The sequence below is a fragment of the Oryctolagus cuniculus genome, chromosome 7 (genome assembly GCF_051225735.1).
Source record: "Oryctolagus cuniculus isolate XC-2025 breed Fujian yellow rabbit chromosome 7, ASM5122573v1, whole genome shotgun sequence".
NCBI classification, from domain to species: Eukaryota; Metazoa; Chordata; class Mammalia; order Lagomorpha; family Leporidae; genus Oryctolagus; species Oryctolagus cuniculus.
The window spans coordinates 137,569,879-137,585,985 of NC_142873.1; the positions used below are offsets into that span (position 1 = coordinate 137,569,879).

The following is a 16,107-nucleotide window of genomic DNA, read 5'->3' on the forward strand; positions in this document are numbered from 1 at the left end:
AGGGTGTAAAAAAAATGAACATTTAATAGGGACAGGCTTCCTGGAAAAAAAAATCATTTTTTTTTCCTCACTTGAACTAAAAAACAAACAAACAAAACAACAACAAAACTCCATAACTTTTAGCAAAAGGTAAGATGAAGAAATCTTTGAACTAGCTCACCAGGTTCAATAAACCTTACACTTCATGGAGTTAATAAAAGAAGTCACTGGCAAATGATTATCAGAAAAAGAACACCTGAAATGGGAATTAAGAAACTGGTAGCAGAGGCCAGCATTGTGGCACAGCAGATTTAACCACTGCCTGCGATGCTGGCATCCCATACGAGCACTGGTTTCAGTCCAGGCTGTTCCACTTCCAATCCAGCTCCCTGCTAATGCACCAGGAAAGCAGTGGAAGCTGACCCAAGTACATAGATCCCTTCTACAGATATGGGAGACCTGGATGGAGCTCCAGGTTCCTTGCATCGGCCAGGGCTGGGCAAGGATTGTTGCAGCCATTTGGGGAATGAACTAGCATACAGAAGATCTCTTGAGACTGGGGCTGTGGTGTAGCAGGTAAAGCAATGGCCTGCACTGCCAGCATTCCATATGGACACCAGTTCCAGTTCCTGCTGCTCCACTTGATTCAGCTCTCTGCTATGGCCTGGGAAAGCAGTAGAAGATGGCCCAAGTCCTTGGGCCCCTGCACCAACATGGGAGACCGGGAAGAAGTTCCTGGTTCCTGGCTTTGGATCAGTGCAGCTCCGCCCATTGAGGCCATCTGGGGAGTTTAACAGCTAAAGGAAGACCTCTCTCTCTCCCTCATCCTCTGCCTCTCTGTAACTCTGTCTTTCCAATAAATAAATAAATCTTTAAAAAATATTTCTCTTCCTTTCTCTCTGTAATCCTGCCTTTCAAATAAGTAAATAATTCTTAAAAAAAAAAAAAAAAGGAAGGAAGGAAGGAATAAAAGAAACCAGTTTCAGATCTAGGTCTACTTTGCAACTATATAATTTGAACAAAGCCTAACATTTCTGTGTCTTAATCTAATTGTATATAAAATTAGGTGGTGATCTCTTGCTCTTTTAAAATTCTAAGATTCTTCTAGAGTCAAAATTTTAAATTTCTAGGAAAGTAGAGAGGGTAATTTCAGAAGCTCATTTACAAAGAAAGAAATGAAATCTTGCTATTTGGTCAGCCTCCTCTGCTGTACAGCAGGGTTCAATAGGCATATAGGCATAAATGTGACAGGAGTTTATTTGGCTCCATTTTAATGATCATTACCTTCAACTGAAGTTCCTACACACAAGGACTGGCATGGTGGATCAGCAGGTTAAGCTGCTACTTGAAATGCCAGCATCCCCTATCAGAGCTCCGGTTCAAGTCCCAGCTGTTTTGCTTCCAATCCAGGTCTCTGCTAATGCCTGGGAAAGCAGCAGAGGACGGCCCAAATACCTGGGTCCCTGCTCCTCGTGTGGAGATACAGTTGGAGTTCAAAGTTCCTGGCTTTGGCCTGGCCTTTGGGGAATGAAACAGTGGGTGGAAGATTTCTATCTTTCTGTCCTCCTTTCTTTCTCTGTCACCCTGCATTTCAAATAAATAAATAAATAAATCTTTTCCTAAAAAAAAAAGTTCATACACCACTGCATGCAATAGCTCTAGAGAATAGAAAAATTTCCCTTCAAGCTCTTATGTGAATTTGGGTACCTAACTAGACCAGAGGAAAACTGAGTTACAGCATTCCCCCTGTATCCAAGGTTTCACTTTCTACAGTTTGTTCAACAACTGCAACCAAAACGATTACTATGCTGGAATGAGGAATGAAAATATTTTGGGATAGAAAGACCATATTCACATCACTTATAGTATATCATTATAATTTTTCTATTTTATTAGTATTTACTGTTAACCTCTTACTGTGCCAAATTTATGAGCTATACTTTTATCACAGGTATATTTGTATGTATAAGAAAAAACATATAGGGTTCACTACTATCTGTAGTTTCAGGAATCCACTGGGGGGTCTTGGAATCTATTCCCCACGGATAAGGGGGAACTACTGTAAAACAGTTTGAGTGCTTTTTCCCAAAGTATGTTAGGAATATTTGTTTTTTTTTTTTTTAAATATTTAGTTTATTTATTTGAAAGACAAAGTTACAGAGAGACATAGAGCCAAAGGGTGGGGGGGTCTTCCATGCACTGGTTCACTCCCCAGATGGCTGCAATAGCCAGAGTTGAGCTGATCCAAAGCCAGGAACCAGGAGCCTCTTCCAGGTTTCCCATGCAGGTGCAGGGGCCCAAGGACTTTGGCCATCTTCTACTGCTTTCCCAGGCCACAGCAGAGAACTGGATTGGAAGTGGAGCAGCCAGGACTCAAACCAGCACCCATATGGGATGCTGGCACTGCAGGCCAGGGCTTTAACCTGCTGCACCACAGCACTGGCCACAGGAATATTAGTTTTTGAAGGATGTATTTATGTGTTTATGGTCAAATTTGAGAAATACTATGTAAAGATACAAGTTTAAGAGGCTTTTTTACTGTCTAACTTCTCAGAATATTTTTTTCTATTACTTATAATCTTTGAGAGGGAGGTGGTGTATGTAGCATTTTCCAAACATTTGCCCATAAAACCCTTTTAGGACCTATTAGTGTTGTGGTACAGTGGGTTAAGCTGCTGCTTGGGGTGCCCACATCTCATATCAGAGTGCCTGTTCCAGTTGCAGCTACTCCACTTTTCTTTTACTGCTAATGCACCTGGGAATGCAGCAGATGATGGTTCAAGTGCTTGCATTCCTGCCAGCCATCTGGGGGACTCAGATGGAGCTCTTAGGTCCTGGTTTCAGCTGGGTCCAGTCCCAGCTGATGTGGGTATTTGGAGAGTAAACCAGTGGATGGCTCACTCTTTCTTTCCTTCCTTCCTTCTATATATTTTTTTAAGAATTATTTATTTGAAAGGCAGAGTTAGAAAGAGAGAGAGAGACAGAGGGAGATTTCACATCTGCTACTTTACTCCCCAAATGGCTGCAATGGCCAGAGTTGGGTCAGCTGAAGCCAGGAGCCCAGAGCTTCTTCTGGGTCTTCCATGTGGGTACAGGGGTCCAAGGACTTGAGCCATATTCTGCTGCTTTCTCAAGTGCATTAGTGGGGAGCTGGCTTGGAAGTGGAGCAGCTAGGACTTGAACCAGCGCCCATATGGGATGCTGGCACTGCAGGTGGTGGCTTCACCTGCTATGCCACAACACTGGCCCCTGTCACTCTTTCAAATAAATAATTTTTTCCCCCAAATTCTCTCAGGTTCTCTAGATGAGAGCCTGAAGATGCGATACCTTGGGGAAAAGGGAATCCAGGCACATTCATTGCAACAATGATTTCTGGAGCATCTATCCACTTGGCTTTGCAGCAGATGTTAGCAATGAGAGCCTGACACACAGACAGAACTAATGAGCTTGCCTTTCTGCCTTCACAAAACCACATGCAGGGGCTGGCGTTGTGGCATAGCAGATAAAGCTGCTGCCTGCAATGCCAGCATCCCATATGGTCAAGGGTTTGAGTCCTGGCTGCTCCACTTCCAATCCAGTTTTTACTGTTAATGCACCTGAAAAAGCAGTGGAGGATGGTCCAAGTCCTTGGGCCTCTGCACCCATCTAGGAGACACAGAAGAAGCTTTAGCCTGGCCACTGTGGCCATTTGGGGAGTGAACAACCAGCTGGAAGACCTCTCTCTCTCTCTCTCCCTTAACTCTGCCTTTCAAATAAATAAAATAAGTAATTAAAAAACCACATACAATACAATGAAGTGTGATAAGGACATATGTGAGGCACTGGGAAAAGGTGGTGGGAAGGAAACAGTTGAGCCACATTTTAGAGTACAAGTATGGTGGGATTAAAAACTGCAAACACTCCTAATACCTCTAAACTCAGGAACAGATAAGCAAATTCTGGCTAATGAAAAACTACTCAGCAATAAAAAGGAACAAACCGGTTGGGCATTTGGTCTAGTGGTTAAGCCACCAGTTGGGACACTGGTATCCCAAACTGGAGAGCCTGGGTTTGGGTCCTGATTACACTTCCAATTCTAGCTTCCTGCTGATGTGCACTGTGGGAGGCAGCAGGTGATGGTTGAGAATGAGGGCACATGAGCATTTTTTACATTGTAGAGATAGAGTGGGGAGAGGAATAGGCAGACTTAATTCCCATCTACTGGTTCACTCCCCAAATGCCTGTCACAGCTGGAACTGTGCTGGGTTGAAGTTGGGAGTCAGAAACTCAATCCAGGTCTCCCACATGGGTGGCAGAAAGTTATCACTGGAGCCATCACCACTGCCTCGAAGGGTCTGCATTACCAGGAAGCTGGAGTCCGGAACTGGAGCCAGGTATTGAACCCAGGCACTCCGACATGGAGCTTGGGCATTTTAACCGACATCTTAGCCACTAGGCTAAACCCTGGAATGCCTGAAGACTTTTGAGCAGTGGAGTTGCACAATAAGATCTTGTTTTAAACACTCAGCCTTGACAGCATGGAGGGGAGAGAATGCCTTAGTGAAGGAGGAAAGGAGACAGGGAGACTGCAGAGAGACTTCTCCAACTCCAACACAGAAGTGTTCCGCCTAGGGCAGCAGAAACCCAAGAGGAAGAGCTGAGACAAGAGAGACACCAGGATACAACACAGAGGACTGTTGGACCAACTGGACACAGGCAGGGGACAGGAAAGGAGGAGAAGACTTTAGGACAACTCTGAAGTTTCTAAGCTGGCTGACTAAAGGTATAATGATGCCAAGTTAGGGTAAAAGGAAAACTTGGGAGATGAATAGGCTTTGGATGGGGATGAAACAACCAGTAGAAGGTTTAGACATGTTTTGCTTGAAACGCCTGTGGTACATTGTATCACTGTTGCCAAATGTTCCCGGCCCCTCCCTCAGGGAAGATTATATCTCCCCACCCAATTAATCTCTCAAGAGGGGCCATGTGAATTGCTTTGGTTGATACAATGTGGCCTGAAATGTGTGACTTCTGGGCAGAATCTTTAAGAGGCAGCACTTGGCTTATTGTGTATCTTTTCCCCCTCTGCCACAATGACTGGCAATGTTCCACATAGATGCCTCCGGCCAGCCTAGGTTCCAACACGAGGACTGCAGGGTCACAGCTGCAGTGGAGCCGCAATGAATGTGTAATGTGAGCAGAAAGAAATCTTTGTAAGCCATGAAGAGTTGGGTTTTTGCTGTGTTACCATAGCACAGCCTAGTCTACCTTGACTGATGCAATGCCCATTGAACATCTAGGTAAATATGGCTGCTGAGTAATTAAGAGTACACATCAGGAGTTTCACAGAGTGGTTTGGGGTTGGAAAAACAAATTTAGGAAACAATAAGTAAATAATTAAGTGCATAAAAGTGGATGAGACTAAAGACCAGGTTGAAGTTGAGAAAAGGGAGATCTGAGATGCCAGGAAATATCAGTGTTTAATGGACAGAGGGAGGAAGAACAGTCAAAGAGTGATTATAGAGCTATGCAGTGAACCTGGAAAGTCCTATTGCTAAGGCCAACGAGGGCAGTCGTTTCCTTAAGTGCTGCAGATCTCAGTGACAAGATGCACATCTTCAGTGGAGTTACTGAAACTGCAGTCAGTCTACAGAAAATTGAAGTGTGTTGTGAGAAGGTACCTATAGAAAGTGAAGTGGTTGTTTCCTTTTTTCTTATTTTTTGTAAGATTTACTTATTTATTTGAAAGGCAGAGTTACAGAGAGGCAGAGGCAGAGAGAGAAAGAGAAAGAGAAAGAGAAAGAGAAAGAGAAAGAGAGAACGAGAGAAAGAGAGAGAGAGAGAGAGAGAGAGAGAGAGAGAGAGAGAGAGAGAAAGTCTTCCATCTGCTGGTTCACTCCCTAAATGGCCACAATGGCCAGACCTGTGCTGATCTGAAGCCAGGAGCCAGGAGCCTCTTCCAGGTCTCCCATGCAGGTACATGCAGGGCTCCAAGGACTTGGGCCATCTTCTACTGCTTTCCTAGGTGATAGAAGAGAGCCGGATCAGAAGTGGAGCAGCCAGGAGTCGAACTGGTTCCCAAATGGGATGCCAGCATTGCAGGCAGTGGCTTTACCTGCTATACCACAGTGCCAGCCCCCAAATAAATATACTTTTATAAAAGAAATTACACTGACAGGAACATTTAGTCTAGCAGTTAAGATGCTGGTTAGAACACCTCATATCAGAGTACCTACATTCAATGCCCAGTTCTGGCTTCTAATAATGCAGACCTTGGGAGGCGGCAGTGATGGCTCAAACAACTGGGTTCCTACCACCCCATGGGAGTCCTACATTGAGTTTCCAGGTCTTGGTCCAATCTCAGCCATTGTGGACATTAGGGGAGTGAAGTGAACCAGCAAATGGGATCTCACTCTCCCCATCTGTTTCCCCTCACCCCCTTTCTCTCTGCCTCTCAAAAAACAAAAACAAAAACAAAACCACAAAATAACAAACAAACCACAGGTGGCAGGACAGGCAGTTAGCCTAGTGGTAACACAACAGTTAAGTCTCTCACGTCCCTTATAAAAATGTCCGAGTTTGGGTGCCTGGCTCTATTCCTGACCTCAACTTCCTGATAATGCAGACCCTGGGAGACAGAAGTGATGACTCAAGTAATTGGGTTCGTGCAACCTGGATTGAGTTCATGGCTCCTGGTTTTGGCCTCACCCTGTCCCAGCCATTGCAGATATTTGGGGAGTGAACCATCAATGGAGGTGTTATCTCACTCTCTTTCTCCCTCCCTTCCAAACCTAAGTCAGGAAAAGAAAGCATAGTTGGAGAGATTAGCTTGAGATATAAGGAAGGAGATGTGCAAATATAAGATACAACTAAGTTTGAAAAATAGAGAACAGCTAAGAAAATTTGGGCCTCCTAGAGTTTGTTTTCTGGGGAAAACAGAAGATAGGACTTTGTTGGCAATGAAGACATCATGGATGCAACTGGAGAACTGAGAGTACAAATGTTTGGAAGGGGAAAAGGAAAAATTAAAAACTGTAGCATCCAAGACTTGGCTGAGATTTGCTAACATGAATTTATAATCTTGTATAGTTCATGATTACATGAATGATTTTTCTCCCCCAGTAACTCCTGGTCAGCCTCTGAAGAAGCAAAGAACATTGGCAAGTGACTGATTCAGAGTTGGAGATTGGCAAGAGGCACACATAGAGAAGTGAAGATGCTGGCAAATGTCAGGGTACAAAGCAGATCAAGACTAGGACTGTCACAGTTTACTGGGTGACAAAAAAACAGAACCATGAGATAGCGTTGAGTTTTAGAAAGACAATTCAGGGGGCAGGCACTGTGGCAGGGGTAAAGCCACTGCTTGCAGTGCTGGCAGCCCATATGGGCGCTGGTTCAAGTCCCGGCTGCTCCTCTTCTGATCCAGCTCTGCTATGGCCTGGGAAAGCAATAGAAGATGGCTCAAGTGCTTAGGCCCCTGCACTCACGTGGAAGACTTGGAAGAAGTTCCTGGCTCCTGGTTTCAGATCCGCCCAGCTCTGGCCATTTGGGCAGTGAACTAGCAGATGGAAGACTTTCTTTCTCTCTCTCTCTCTCTGTAACTCTTTCAAATTAATTAATAATAATAATAATAATAAAAGACAATTCAGGACCAAGGTTCCATGGACAGCGGGTTCCCAGGCAGGTGGAGGGGTGCAAATAGCAGTTAAGGTGAAGGTGGCAGGATATTTGGAGCCCAGTGATCAGGCAAGAATTCAGATAATTTGTGTTAACAAAGTCTAAGAAGTACTAATGAGTCAGCATCTGGTCAACTTAGAAGGGGGGACTTTTAATCTAAGCTGATTGATGGAGCTGGGGCCCCAGAAAAAAAGAAAGAACCTTAGCTTTCTAATGATTCAGAAAATTAAAGGAAAGCCCATTCATGGATTAGGGACCAAAAAAACCTAAGGGTGCACTAGAAAACAACAGGAGAGGCCAACAAGATCATGTGATTGGGCAGTAGAAAATTCTCACCTCCCTGGGGATGGATCAGGGAGGCCTGGATAAGATGAATTAATGGCATGAAAAAAAGAAGCAAAGTGATTCAAATATTATGGATGTGTGACTTACCTAGTTTATACATAAGTACCAGATTATAAACAGATAACATGAAATGCCTTTTATCGAGTGCTGAGCATTGTACCCCAAATTAATACTCATTTGTTAATCTTTAAAACACTCTCTGAAATAAATGTTGTTCTTCTTTAAAAATTATTTTTTAATTTGAGAGGGAGAGAGAGAGAGAGAGACAGATAAAGCTCCTATCTGCTGGCTCACTCCTCAGATGCCTACAACAGCTACAAAATGGCTGGGCTGAAGACAGGAATTCAATCCAGATCTCCCACGTGGGTGGCAGGCACGCAACCATTTGAGCCACCACCACTGCCTCCCATGGTCTGCATTGGCAGGAAGCTGGAATCAGAAACCAGAGTTGGGTATTGAACCCAGGCAATTTGATAAGGGATACAGGCATCTTAACCTCTAGGCCAAGCACCTATCCCACTATTTTTTTTTTTTTTTTTTTTGACAGGCAGAGTTAGAGAGAGAGAGAGAGACAGAGAGAAAGGTCTTCCTTTTGCTGTTGGTTCACCCCCCAAGTGGCTGCTACGGCTGGCACATTGTGGCTGGCTCGCTGCGCCGATCCGAAGCCAGGAGCCAGGTGCTTCCTCCTGGTCTCCCATGTGGGTGCAGGGTCCAAGGACCTGGGCCATCCTCCACTGCCCTCCCGGGCCACAGCAGAGAGCTGGACTGGAAGAGGAGCAGCCGGGTCAGAATCCGGCGCCCCAACCGGGACTAGAACCCGGGGTGCCAGCGCCGCAGACAGAGGATTAGCCTATTGAGCCGTGGTGCCAGCCCCACTATTGTTCTTAATCATATTATACTGATGAGAATATAGATGCTCCTCAATTTACAATGTGGTGACATTCCGATAAACCTATCATATATGGAAAACATATGCTAGCTGAAAATGCATTTAATGTGCCTGAGCTGAACATCGTAGCTCCGCAGCACAGTGCACTGCAGAGTTCCCTTGCTTCCCCTCACAATCGCGGGCTGACTGCTGGCTGCAGGCTGCTGCTGCTGCTGCTGCTGCTCAGCAGGGAAGGACTGTATCACGCCGCATACTATTAGCCCAGAAAAAGGTCAGCATTCAAAATGCAAAGTACGATTTCTACTGAATGCATATTACTTTAGCACCATCATAAAACTGAAGAAAACTTAAGTCAAACTACTTGCTTAATGGCTTAGAAAAGTTAAGTAATTCACCTATGTGAATTCACAAATGTGTTAATAATTGCTCAGAGTTTGTACTCCATGAATTACATAGATAAAAAGTCACTTTAGAGATTGATCCTTCTGTAACCCTGGAACTGTGGCAGCCAAAAGTAGCAAAGGGCAATGGAGTCCACATAGACAACCCTTCTTTGAGGGCTGCCTTTATCACTGTACCTGGCCTGTTTCTGATCTCCGCTCCTCCACACTCAAAAAACAAGTCTAGAAATCAGCATTTCTGTCAAACAAGAGGAATATTCATTCTTGAAACTTGTATCACTCAGAATTGGCCATCGAGGCTCAATGGCAGTTAACATATTTATCAAATTATTATTAGGCACTTCTGTTTTTGGGGAAAATTGTCTACATGCCCACTCAAAAACACATTCAGTAGCCATGGCCTCAGGTAGGGAAGCTTATATTACATCCTCTTACCCTTTCTGTCTTATCTGCGCAGAAGAGTCGTGTGTGGTGCCTTTTTTGCACCACAATATACGTTATTCCTGGTCGATAATCTTCTTCCAAGCTAATACATGCCTTTCGAATTGCTATTAGTTCTGGCCAAGCTACCTAGGAGACAGACACAGCATGATGTTTAATTGAGAACTCACCCAGCATCTCCCAGATCTGACTTTTCCAGAGAGGCAAATGGGAGGCAGCTCTGTTAGAGTCCTGGAAACCCCACAAAGCAAAATGAGAGAAAGTACCTGTTTCATCTGTCCCTCTGATACCCCGCCACGATAATAGATGATCCGAGTGGGTTTGAAGCGTGTGGATTTGTAGAACTGGATCAGCAGCTCTCGAACCATGTTAGTAAGGTCCTGGATGACCTCCTGACTGTAGAGGAGCTCCTGGGAAATCTCCTGCCGGGAAGTCTGCACACGCACGGTGGCACAGTACCGGCTGGGGTGGCCATCCATACTGCCCACCACGGCGGCAATGGAGGGCTTCTTCCCATCTCCAGCTGGGGGGTGTGTGACATCTGCACCCAGGAAGATGACAGGCTGCTGGAACACGGAGGGCCTGCTCAGATTTAAGGAGACAATGCCATTCAGACAGGTAAAAATGCTTGAGTATAGCAAGAGTATATCACCAGAGATAATCACAGGTATAATCTACTAAGAAAGAGCAAAGACTGTGCCCATCGACAGAGAACACTAAGTACAACCAAGTATTGGTGCCACCAAATTCAGAGACTCCGAATTGACTGCAAGGTGAACATGGTTCTTCTATACTGGCAGGAAGAAGACCTAATCCAAATTCAATGAAATCTCTGTGTGTTAAGGAAATACTTCCCCAGAACAGGTTCTCTTGGGATCCTAACATCTCTACAACAGAAACAGAATTGCAGAATGTACATGGATTTAGTCCTCTTTAAGAAGTGATACTCCTCTCTCTCTCTGCTTCTCCTCTCTCTGTGTAACTGACTTTCAAATAAATAAATGAGGGCCGGCGCCGTGGCTCAATAGGCTAATCCTCCACCTTGCGGCGCCGGCACACCGGGTTCTAGTCCCGGTCAGGGCGCCGGATTCTGTCCCGGTTGCCCGTCTTCCAGGCCAGCTCTCTGCTATGGCCAGGGAGTGCAGTGGAGGATGGCCCAGGTGCTTGGGCCCTGCACCCCATGGGAGACCAGGAAAAGCACCTGGATCCTGGCTCCTGCCATCGGATCAGCGCGGTGCGCCGGCTGCAGCGGCGGCCATTGGAGGGTGAACCAACGGCAAAGGAAGACCTTTCTCTCTGTCTCTCTCTCACTGTCCACTCTGCCTGTCAAAAAAAAAAAAAAAAAAAAAAAAAAAAAAAAAAAAAAAGATGTGATACTTTGGGGCCAGTGCTGTGGCGTAGCAGGTGAAGCCACTGCCTGCAGTGGGCACCATATGGGTGCTGGTTCGAGTCCTGGCTGCTCCACTTCTGATCCAGTTCTCTGCTATGGCCTGGGAAAGCAGCAGCAGATGGCCCAAGTCCTTGGGCTTTTGCATCTGTGTGGGAGACCAGGAAGAGTTTCCTGGCTCCTGGCTTCAGCCTGGCCCCACCATGGCCATTGAATCTATTTGAGGAGTGAACCAGTGGATGGAAGATCCCCCTCTCTGTCACTCTCTCTATATAACTCTGTCTTTCAAATAAATAAATAAGTCTAAAAAAAAAAAAAGAGCAGGGCCAGTGTTGTGGCATACCAGGTTAAGTTGCCACCTGTGATGCTGGCATCCCATATGGGCACTGGTTTGAGTCCCAGCTGCTCCACTTTTCTTTTAAAGGTTTATTTATTTATTTGAAAGAGTTACAGAGAAGGAGAAGGAGAGAGAGTTGAGTGAGTGAGTGAGAGAAAGAGGTCTTCCATCTACTGGTTCCCTCCCCAAATGGTCATAATTATCAGGACTGGGCCAGGCTGAAGCCAAGAGCCAGGAGTTTCAATCAGGTTTCTCATGTGAGCTGTAGGAGTCCAAGCACTTGAACCATCTTCTATCACTTTCCCAGGTGCATTAGCAGAGAGCTGGATTGGAAGTGGAGCAGCTGGGACTCAAACTGAGATGAGAATCTTCCATCTGCTGGTTCACTCCCCAAATAACCACAATGGCCAGAGTTGCACCAATCCAAAACCAGGAGCCAGAAACCTCTTCTGGGTTTCCTGTGTGGGTACAGGGGCCCAAGGACTTAGGCCATCTTCTACTGCTTTCCCAGGCCAGAGAGCTGGATCAGAAGTAGAGCAACTAGGACTTGAACTGGTGCCCATATGGAATGCCGGCACTGCAGGCAATGGGTTTACCTGCTACACTACAGTGCCGGCCCCATAAATAAATCTTTAAAAATAATTGTGTGGCTTAGGGTGGGCATTTGTCCTAGCACTTAAGATGCCTGACATCCCATATTGGAGTACCTGGGTTTGATTCCCAGATCGAGCTCTTGGTTCCAGCTTCCTGCTAATGTGCACTTGGGAGGTGATGGTTCAAATAGCTGGACCCCTGCCCCTCACATGAGAGACCAGGACTGGCTTCCTGGCTCCTGGCTTTAGCCTGACCCAGCACCAGCCATTACAGGCATTTGGGGAGTGAACCAGTGGATGAGAGCTCTCTGTCTCTCTAACTCTCAAGCCAATAAAATAAAGAAAAAAAATTTTTTTAAAGAAATTGGGTGACTATTACAGAAATGAAACCAAATTAAAGACATGAAAAGAAACTCACTACTTAGAAACTTAACAGTGCTTAATTTAGGTATTTAGTTAGCATAGTAATATTTCTACCTGGATCCAAAAGCAACGTTTATAGTTGTCAAGGCAGATATTATTATCTAGACAGATGAAGAACTAAGGCCCAGAGATATTAAAAATTCAAAAGATATGGGGCTGGTGCTGTGGCATAGAGGGTTAAAGCCCTGGCCTGAAGTGCTGGCATTGCATATGGGTGCCAGTTCTAGTCCCAGCTGCTCCTCTTCCAATCCAGCTCTTTGCTATGGCCTGGGAAAGCAGTAGAAGATGGCCCAAGTCCTTGGGCCCCTGCACCCACATGGGAGACCTGGAAAAAGCTCCTGGCTTCTGGCTTTGGATTGGCACAGCTCTGGCCATTGTGGTCATCTGGGGGGTGAACCAGTGGTTGGAAGACCTCTCTCTCTGTCTCTACCTCTCTCTATAACTCTGTCTTTCAAATAAATAAAATAATCTTTAAAAAATTCAAAAGATATGTGCAATATCTATATCCTATCACTATATCCAGAAGTCACAAAGAACTACCACAAATTAATGTAAAAGACTCACAACCCAATATAAAAAATGGGCAAAGGACTGAAAAGGTCCACTACATAAGAAGATGTCTAAATAGCCAATAAGCATATGAAAATGTGTTCAGCATCATTAGTCATCAGGGGAATGCAAATTAAAATCATACTGAGATACTATTATTCTCCAAACAAAATGGCTAAAATTTTTAGTTTTTATTTATTTGAAAGGCAGAGTGACAGAGAGAGACAGAGACAAAGAGAGATCTTCTATCCACTGGTTCTCTCCCCAAATGCCCAAAGAAAGCCAGAAACTCTATCTAGGTCTTCCAAGTGGGTGGCAGGGTCCCATGTACTTGAGCCATCATATGGCACCTCCCAGGAGCATTTGCAGGAAGTTGGATTGGAAGTGAAGGTGGACATGACCCCAGGCACTCCAATATGCGATGCAGGCATCCCAAGCAGCAGCTTTACCCTCTGTATCACAATGCCTGCCATGGCTCAAATTAAAAGGACAGATATTACCAAGTGTTAGTAAGGATATGGAGCAATTAGAATTCTCAGCAGAAAGGTAAACTGGTACAACCACTTTAGAAAACTTTTTGACGGTATCTATTAATGCTAACTAGGCATATTATCTGTAACTCTATTCCTTATAACTCAGCAATTCCACTCCTGGAATTCCACACAAAATATAGAGTGCTTAAGTCCACCAAGAATGTAGAATTGTATAATGAATGAGAATATCCAGCAATGATAGAAAAGATTAAATTGTATGATTTAATCATGCCATGAAATAAAACACAATAATGAAAAGCAATAAACTACCACTAAATGCAACCAGATAAATGAATCTCATAGACATAATGTTGAGTAAAAGAAGATAGACACAAAATGGTACATATTACATGTTTCTATTTATATGAAGTTCAAAAAGGGGCAAAACTAACCTATGGTGATAGAGATCAGCTACCTTTGGGGTTTCTCTATTTGGAGGGGGCACAAGGATGGCTGGGTGGTATTAGAAAAACTCCAAATCTCACCCTCGGAGGTGTGTGCCCAGGTGTATAGACACAGAAGAAAAAGTAATTGAGATGCATATTTGAGGTGTGTGTGCTTTACCATCAATCATGGAAGTTAGATTTTCAACAAAAGCAGGAAAAGCAGAATTCAGACTCTCACCTCTGATGAGGGACAAGCACATTGTTAATCCCTCCAAGCTTCGCATTTATCTTCAGGCAAAGGTTGGAGAGGGTTTGGGGTGAAGTCTTCACCACATTCTTTACCTGGACACACTGGGTGGCCATACCTAGAAGGGTGTCTCCCACACGTTTCACCTCCGCTAAAAGAAAAAAAAAAAAGGTTAAGTAATTCATTTAAAAATGTTACATAGTCTCCTAATTACTAAGAGTAGAAGAAAAATTAACCCACGAAGTAACAGTTACAGAGCACCTACAGTATACACTGTACATGGTGCTGGAGGCTTCTCACGTATCAGGCCCTTCATGGGTTAACCCTGCAGGGCAACTTCTCCTTCTGCTTGGTTAGGCCCTCCTCCCTTTTTTTCCCTTTCTGCAGCCCTGAAGCCAGCCTACTTCCTTTATTCTTTGGCACTGCCTGCCACCACTCGCTCAGTCTTTTGAGGTTGCTTTTCCCACATGACAAGCCTGGCAAAGGAATCCACCTCCCCAGAGCCTTCCTCTCAGCACACACACAAGCCTTTTGAATGCTACCTTGCCTCAGCCCCTTCCATCCCCATCTACACACCAGCCATAAACAGAGGGAAACAAAAGAAGCAAATAGTGTTGCCTACACAAAGTTCAGATTGCTACTCTGTAGTTCCTACATCCTTTACTTAACTTGAAAGCAAAAAGAACTTTGTATCATTGTTAGAGAAGATAAAATCTAAGCCCTCTCCTGGAAGGCAGGCTCCTGTACTCTTCCTCACTATCATCATTAGTGTTTTTCACCAAATATTGTAGTTCTTGTGGCTTCCCAGACTAAGTTAGGTGTGTCCAGCTTGACCTGATCCCATCCCTGCACCCCTACAGGGTTGGGTAAGGCCATGAGGCTGGGTATAGCTGAGGAGCTGCAGAGAGAAAAGAGAATTGGGGACCAACAACATCCCAAATAGTGGCTGCTCTGCCAAGTGGGATCCCACAGTAAGGATGACAAGATCACCGGAGACAGGGGCTGCAGTCCACCCTTAGTGGACACATAGTGGGAGGAAGAAATAAATCTTTGTTGCTTAGAACCATGGAAAGCAAGGAGTTGTTTGTGAATGTAGCATAACCTAGTTCATCCTGGCTTGAAATCATTCTTCACTCAGCATTGAAAGGTTCCATACCCTGGTGCTGGGGTGCAGTGAGCCTAGCTGCCACTTACAGGGCTGGCATCCCATATCAGAGCAATAGTTCAAGTTCCAGCTGCTCTGCTTCCAATCCAGCTCCCTGCTAATGTGCCTGGGAAAGCAGCAGAAGATGGCCCAAGTACTTGGGCCCCTGCCATCCAGTTGGGAGACCCAGATGGAGTTCTGGGTTCCTGGCTTCAGCCTGGACCAACCACAGCCATTGTGACCATTTGGGGAGCAAGCTAGTGGATGGACGTGCACTCGCGCGCTCTCTCTCTCTCCCTCTTTCTCTCTCTGCCTTTCAAATAAATGAGTCTTTTAAACATTTTTTTAAAAAGGTTCCATACCATATACTGGTGTCTTTCCAGGTAAGATAACCACTATTAGCTGTAGGCCCACATATGTCATTTTTAGATGTTTGAACATGGGCTCCACACTGTCTGCACCTTGTGCATACTTGCAGAAACACGGCTGACCCTGGATGGGCATTCCTGCGTCCTTAGAGATTTTACGCAGTTGATCTGTAAAACTCCTGTTAAAACAGAACCAGTGGCACAGCATTTTCATTTCAATGTTCATTCTTAGCATTATTTCCCCCTAAAATATTTCTTTTAGTTTCACAAATTCCTAGCCAGAATGAGAAACAAATAAACAACAATAACAAATCTTTCACTGGCTGCCAAAAGCAGACTGGCAGTTGTATCACAGCAATGACAGCAGAGAAGAATCAGAATTATTAAACTATCAGGTTATCATTTGGAATTTTTAAATAAGAATGCCTC

The 16,107-nt window shown here is 44.8% G+C and overlaps 1 protein-coding gene across 3 annotated transcripts in view; it reads right to left on the reverse strand.

Annotated features, from left to right (window-relative positions):
* Positions 1-16,107, reverse strand: part of LOC100357099 (protein argonaute-4) — a 43,020-nt gene that overhangs the window by 7,488 nt on the left and 19,425 nt on the right. For all 3 annotated transcript variants that reach the window (XM_051832165.3, XM_051832166.3, XM_089301029.1), the window contains 4 exons: positions 15,673-15,857; positions 14,158-14,317; positions 9,978-10,293; positions 9,706-9,840 (listed from right to left, as the gene is read on the reverse strand). In XM_051832165.3, coding sequence (XP_051688125.1) covers positions 9,706-9,840; positions 9,978-10,293; positions 14,158-14,317; positions 15,673-15,857 — 796 coding nt within the window. The remainder of the gene's footprint in view (positions 1-9,705; positions 9,841-9,977; positions 10,294-14,157; positions 14,318-15,672; positions 15,858-16,107) is intronic.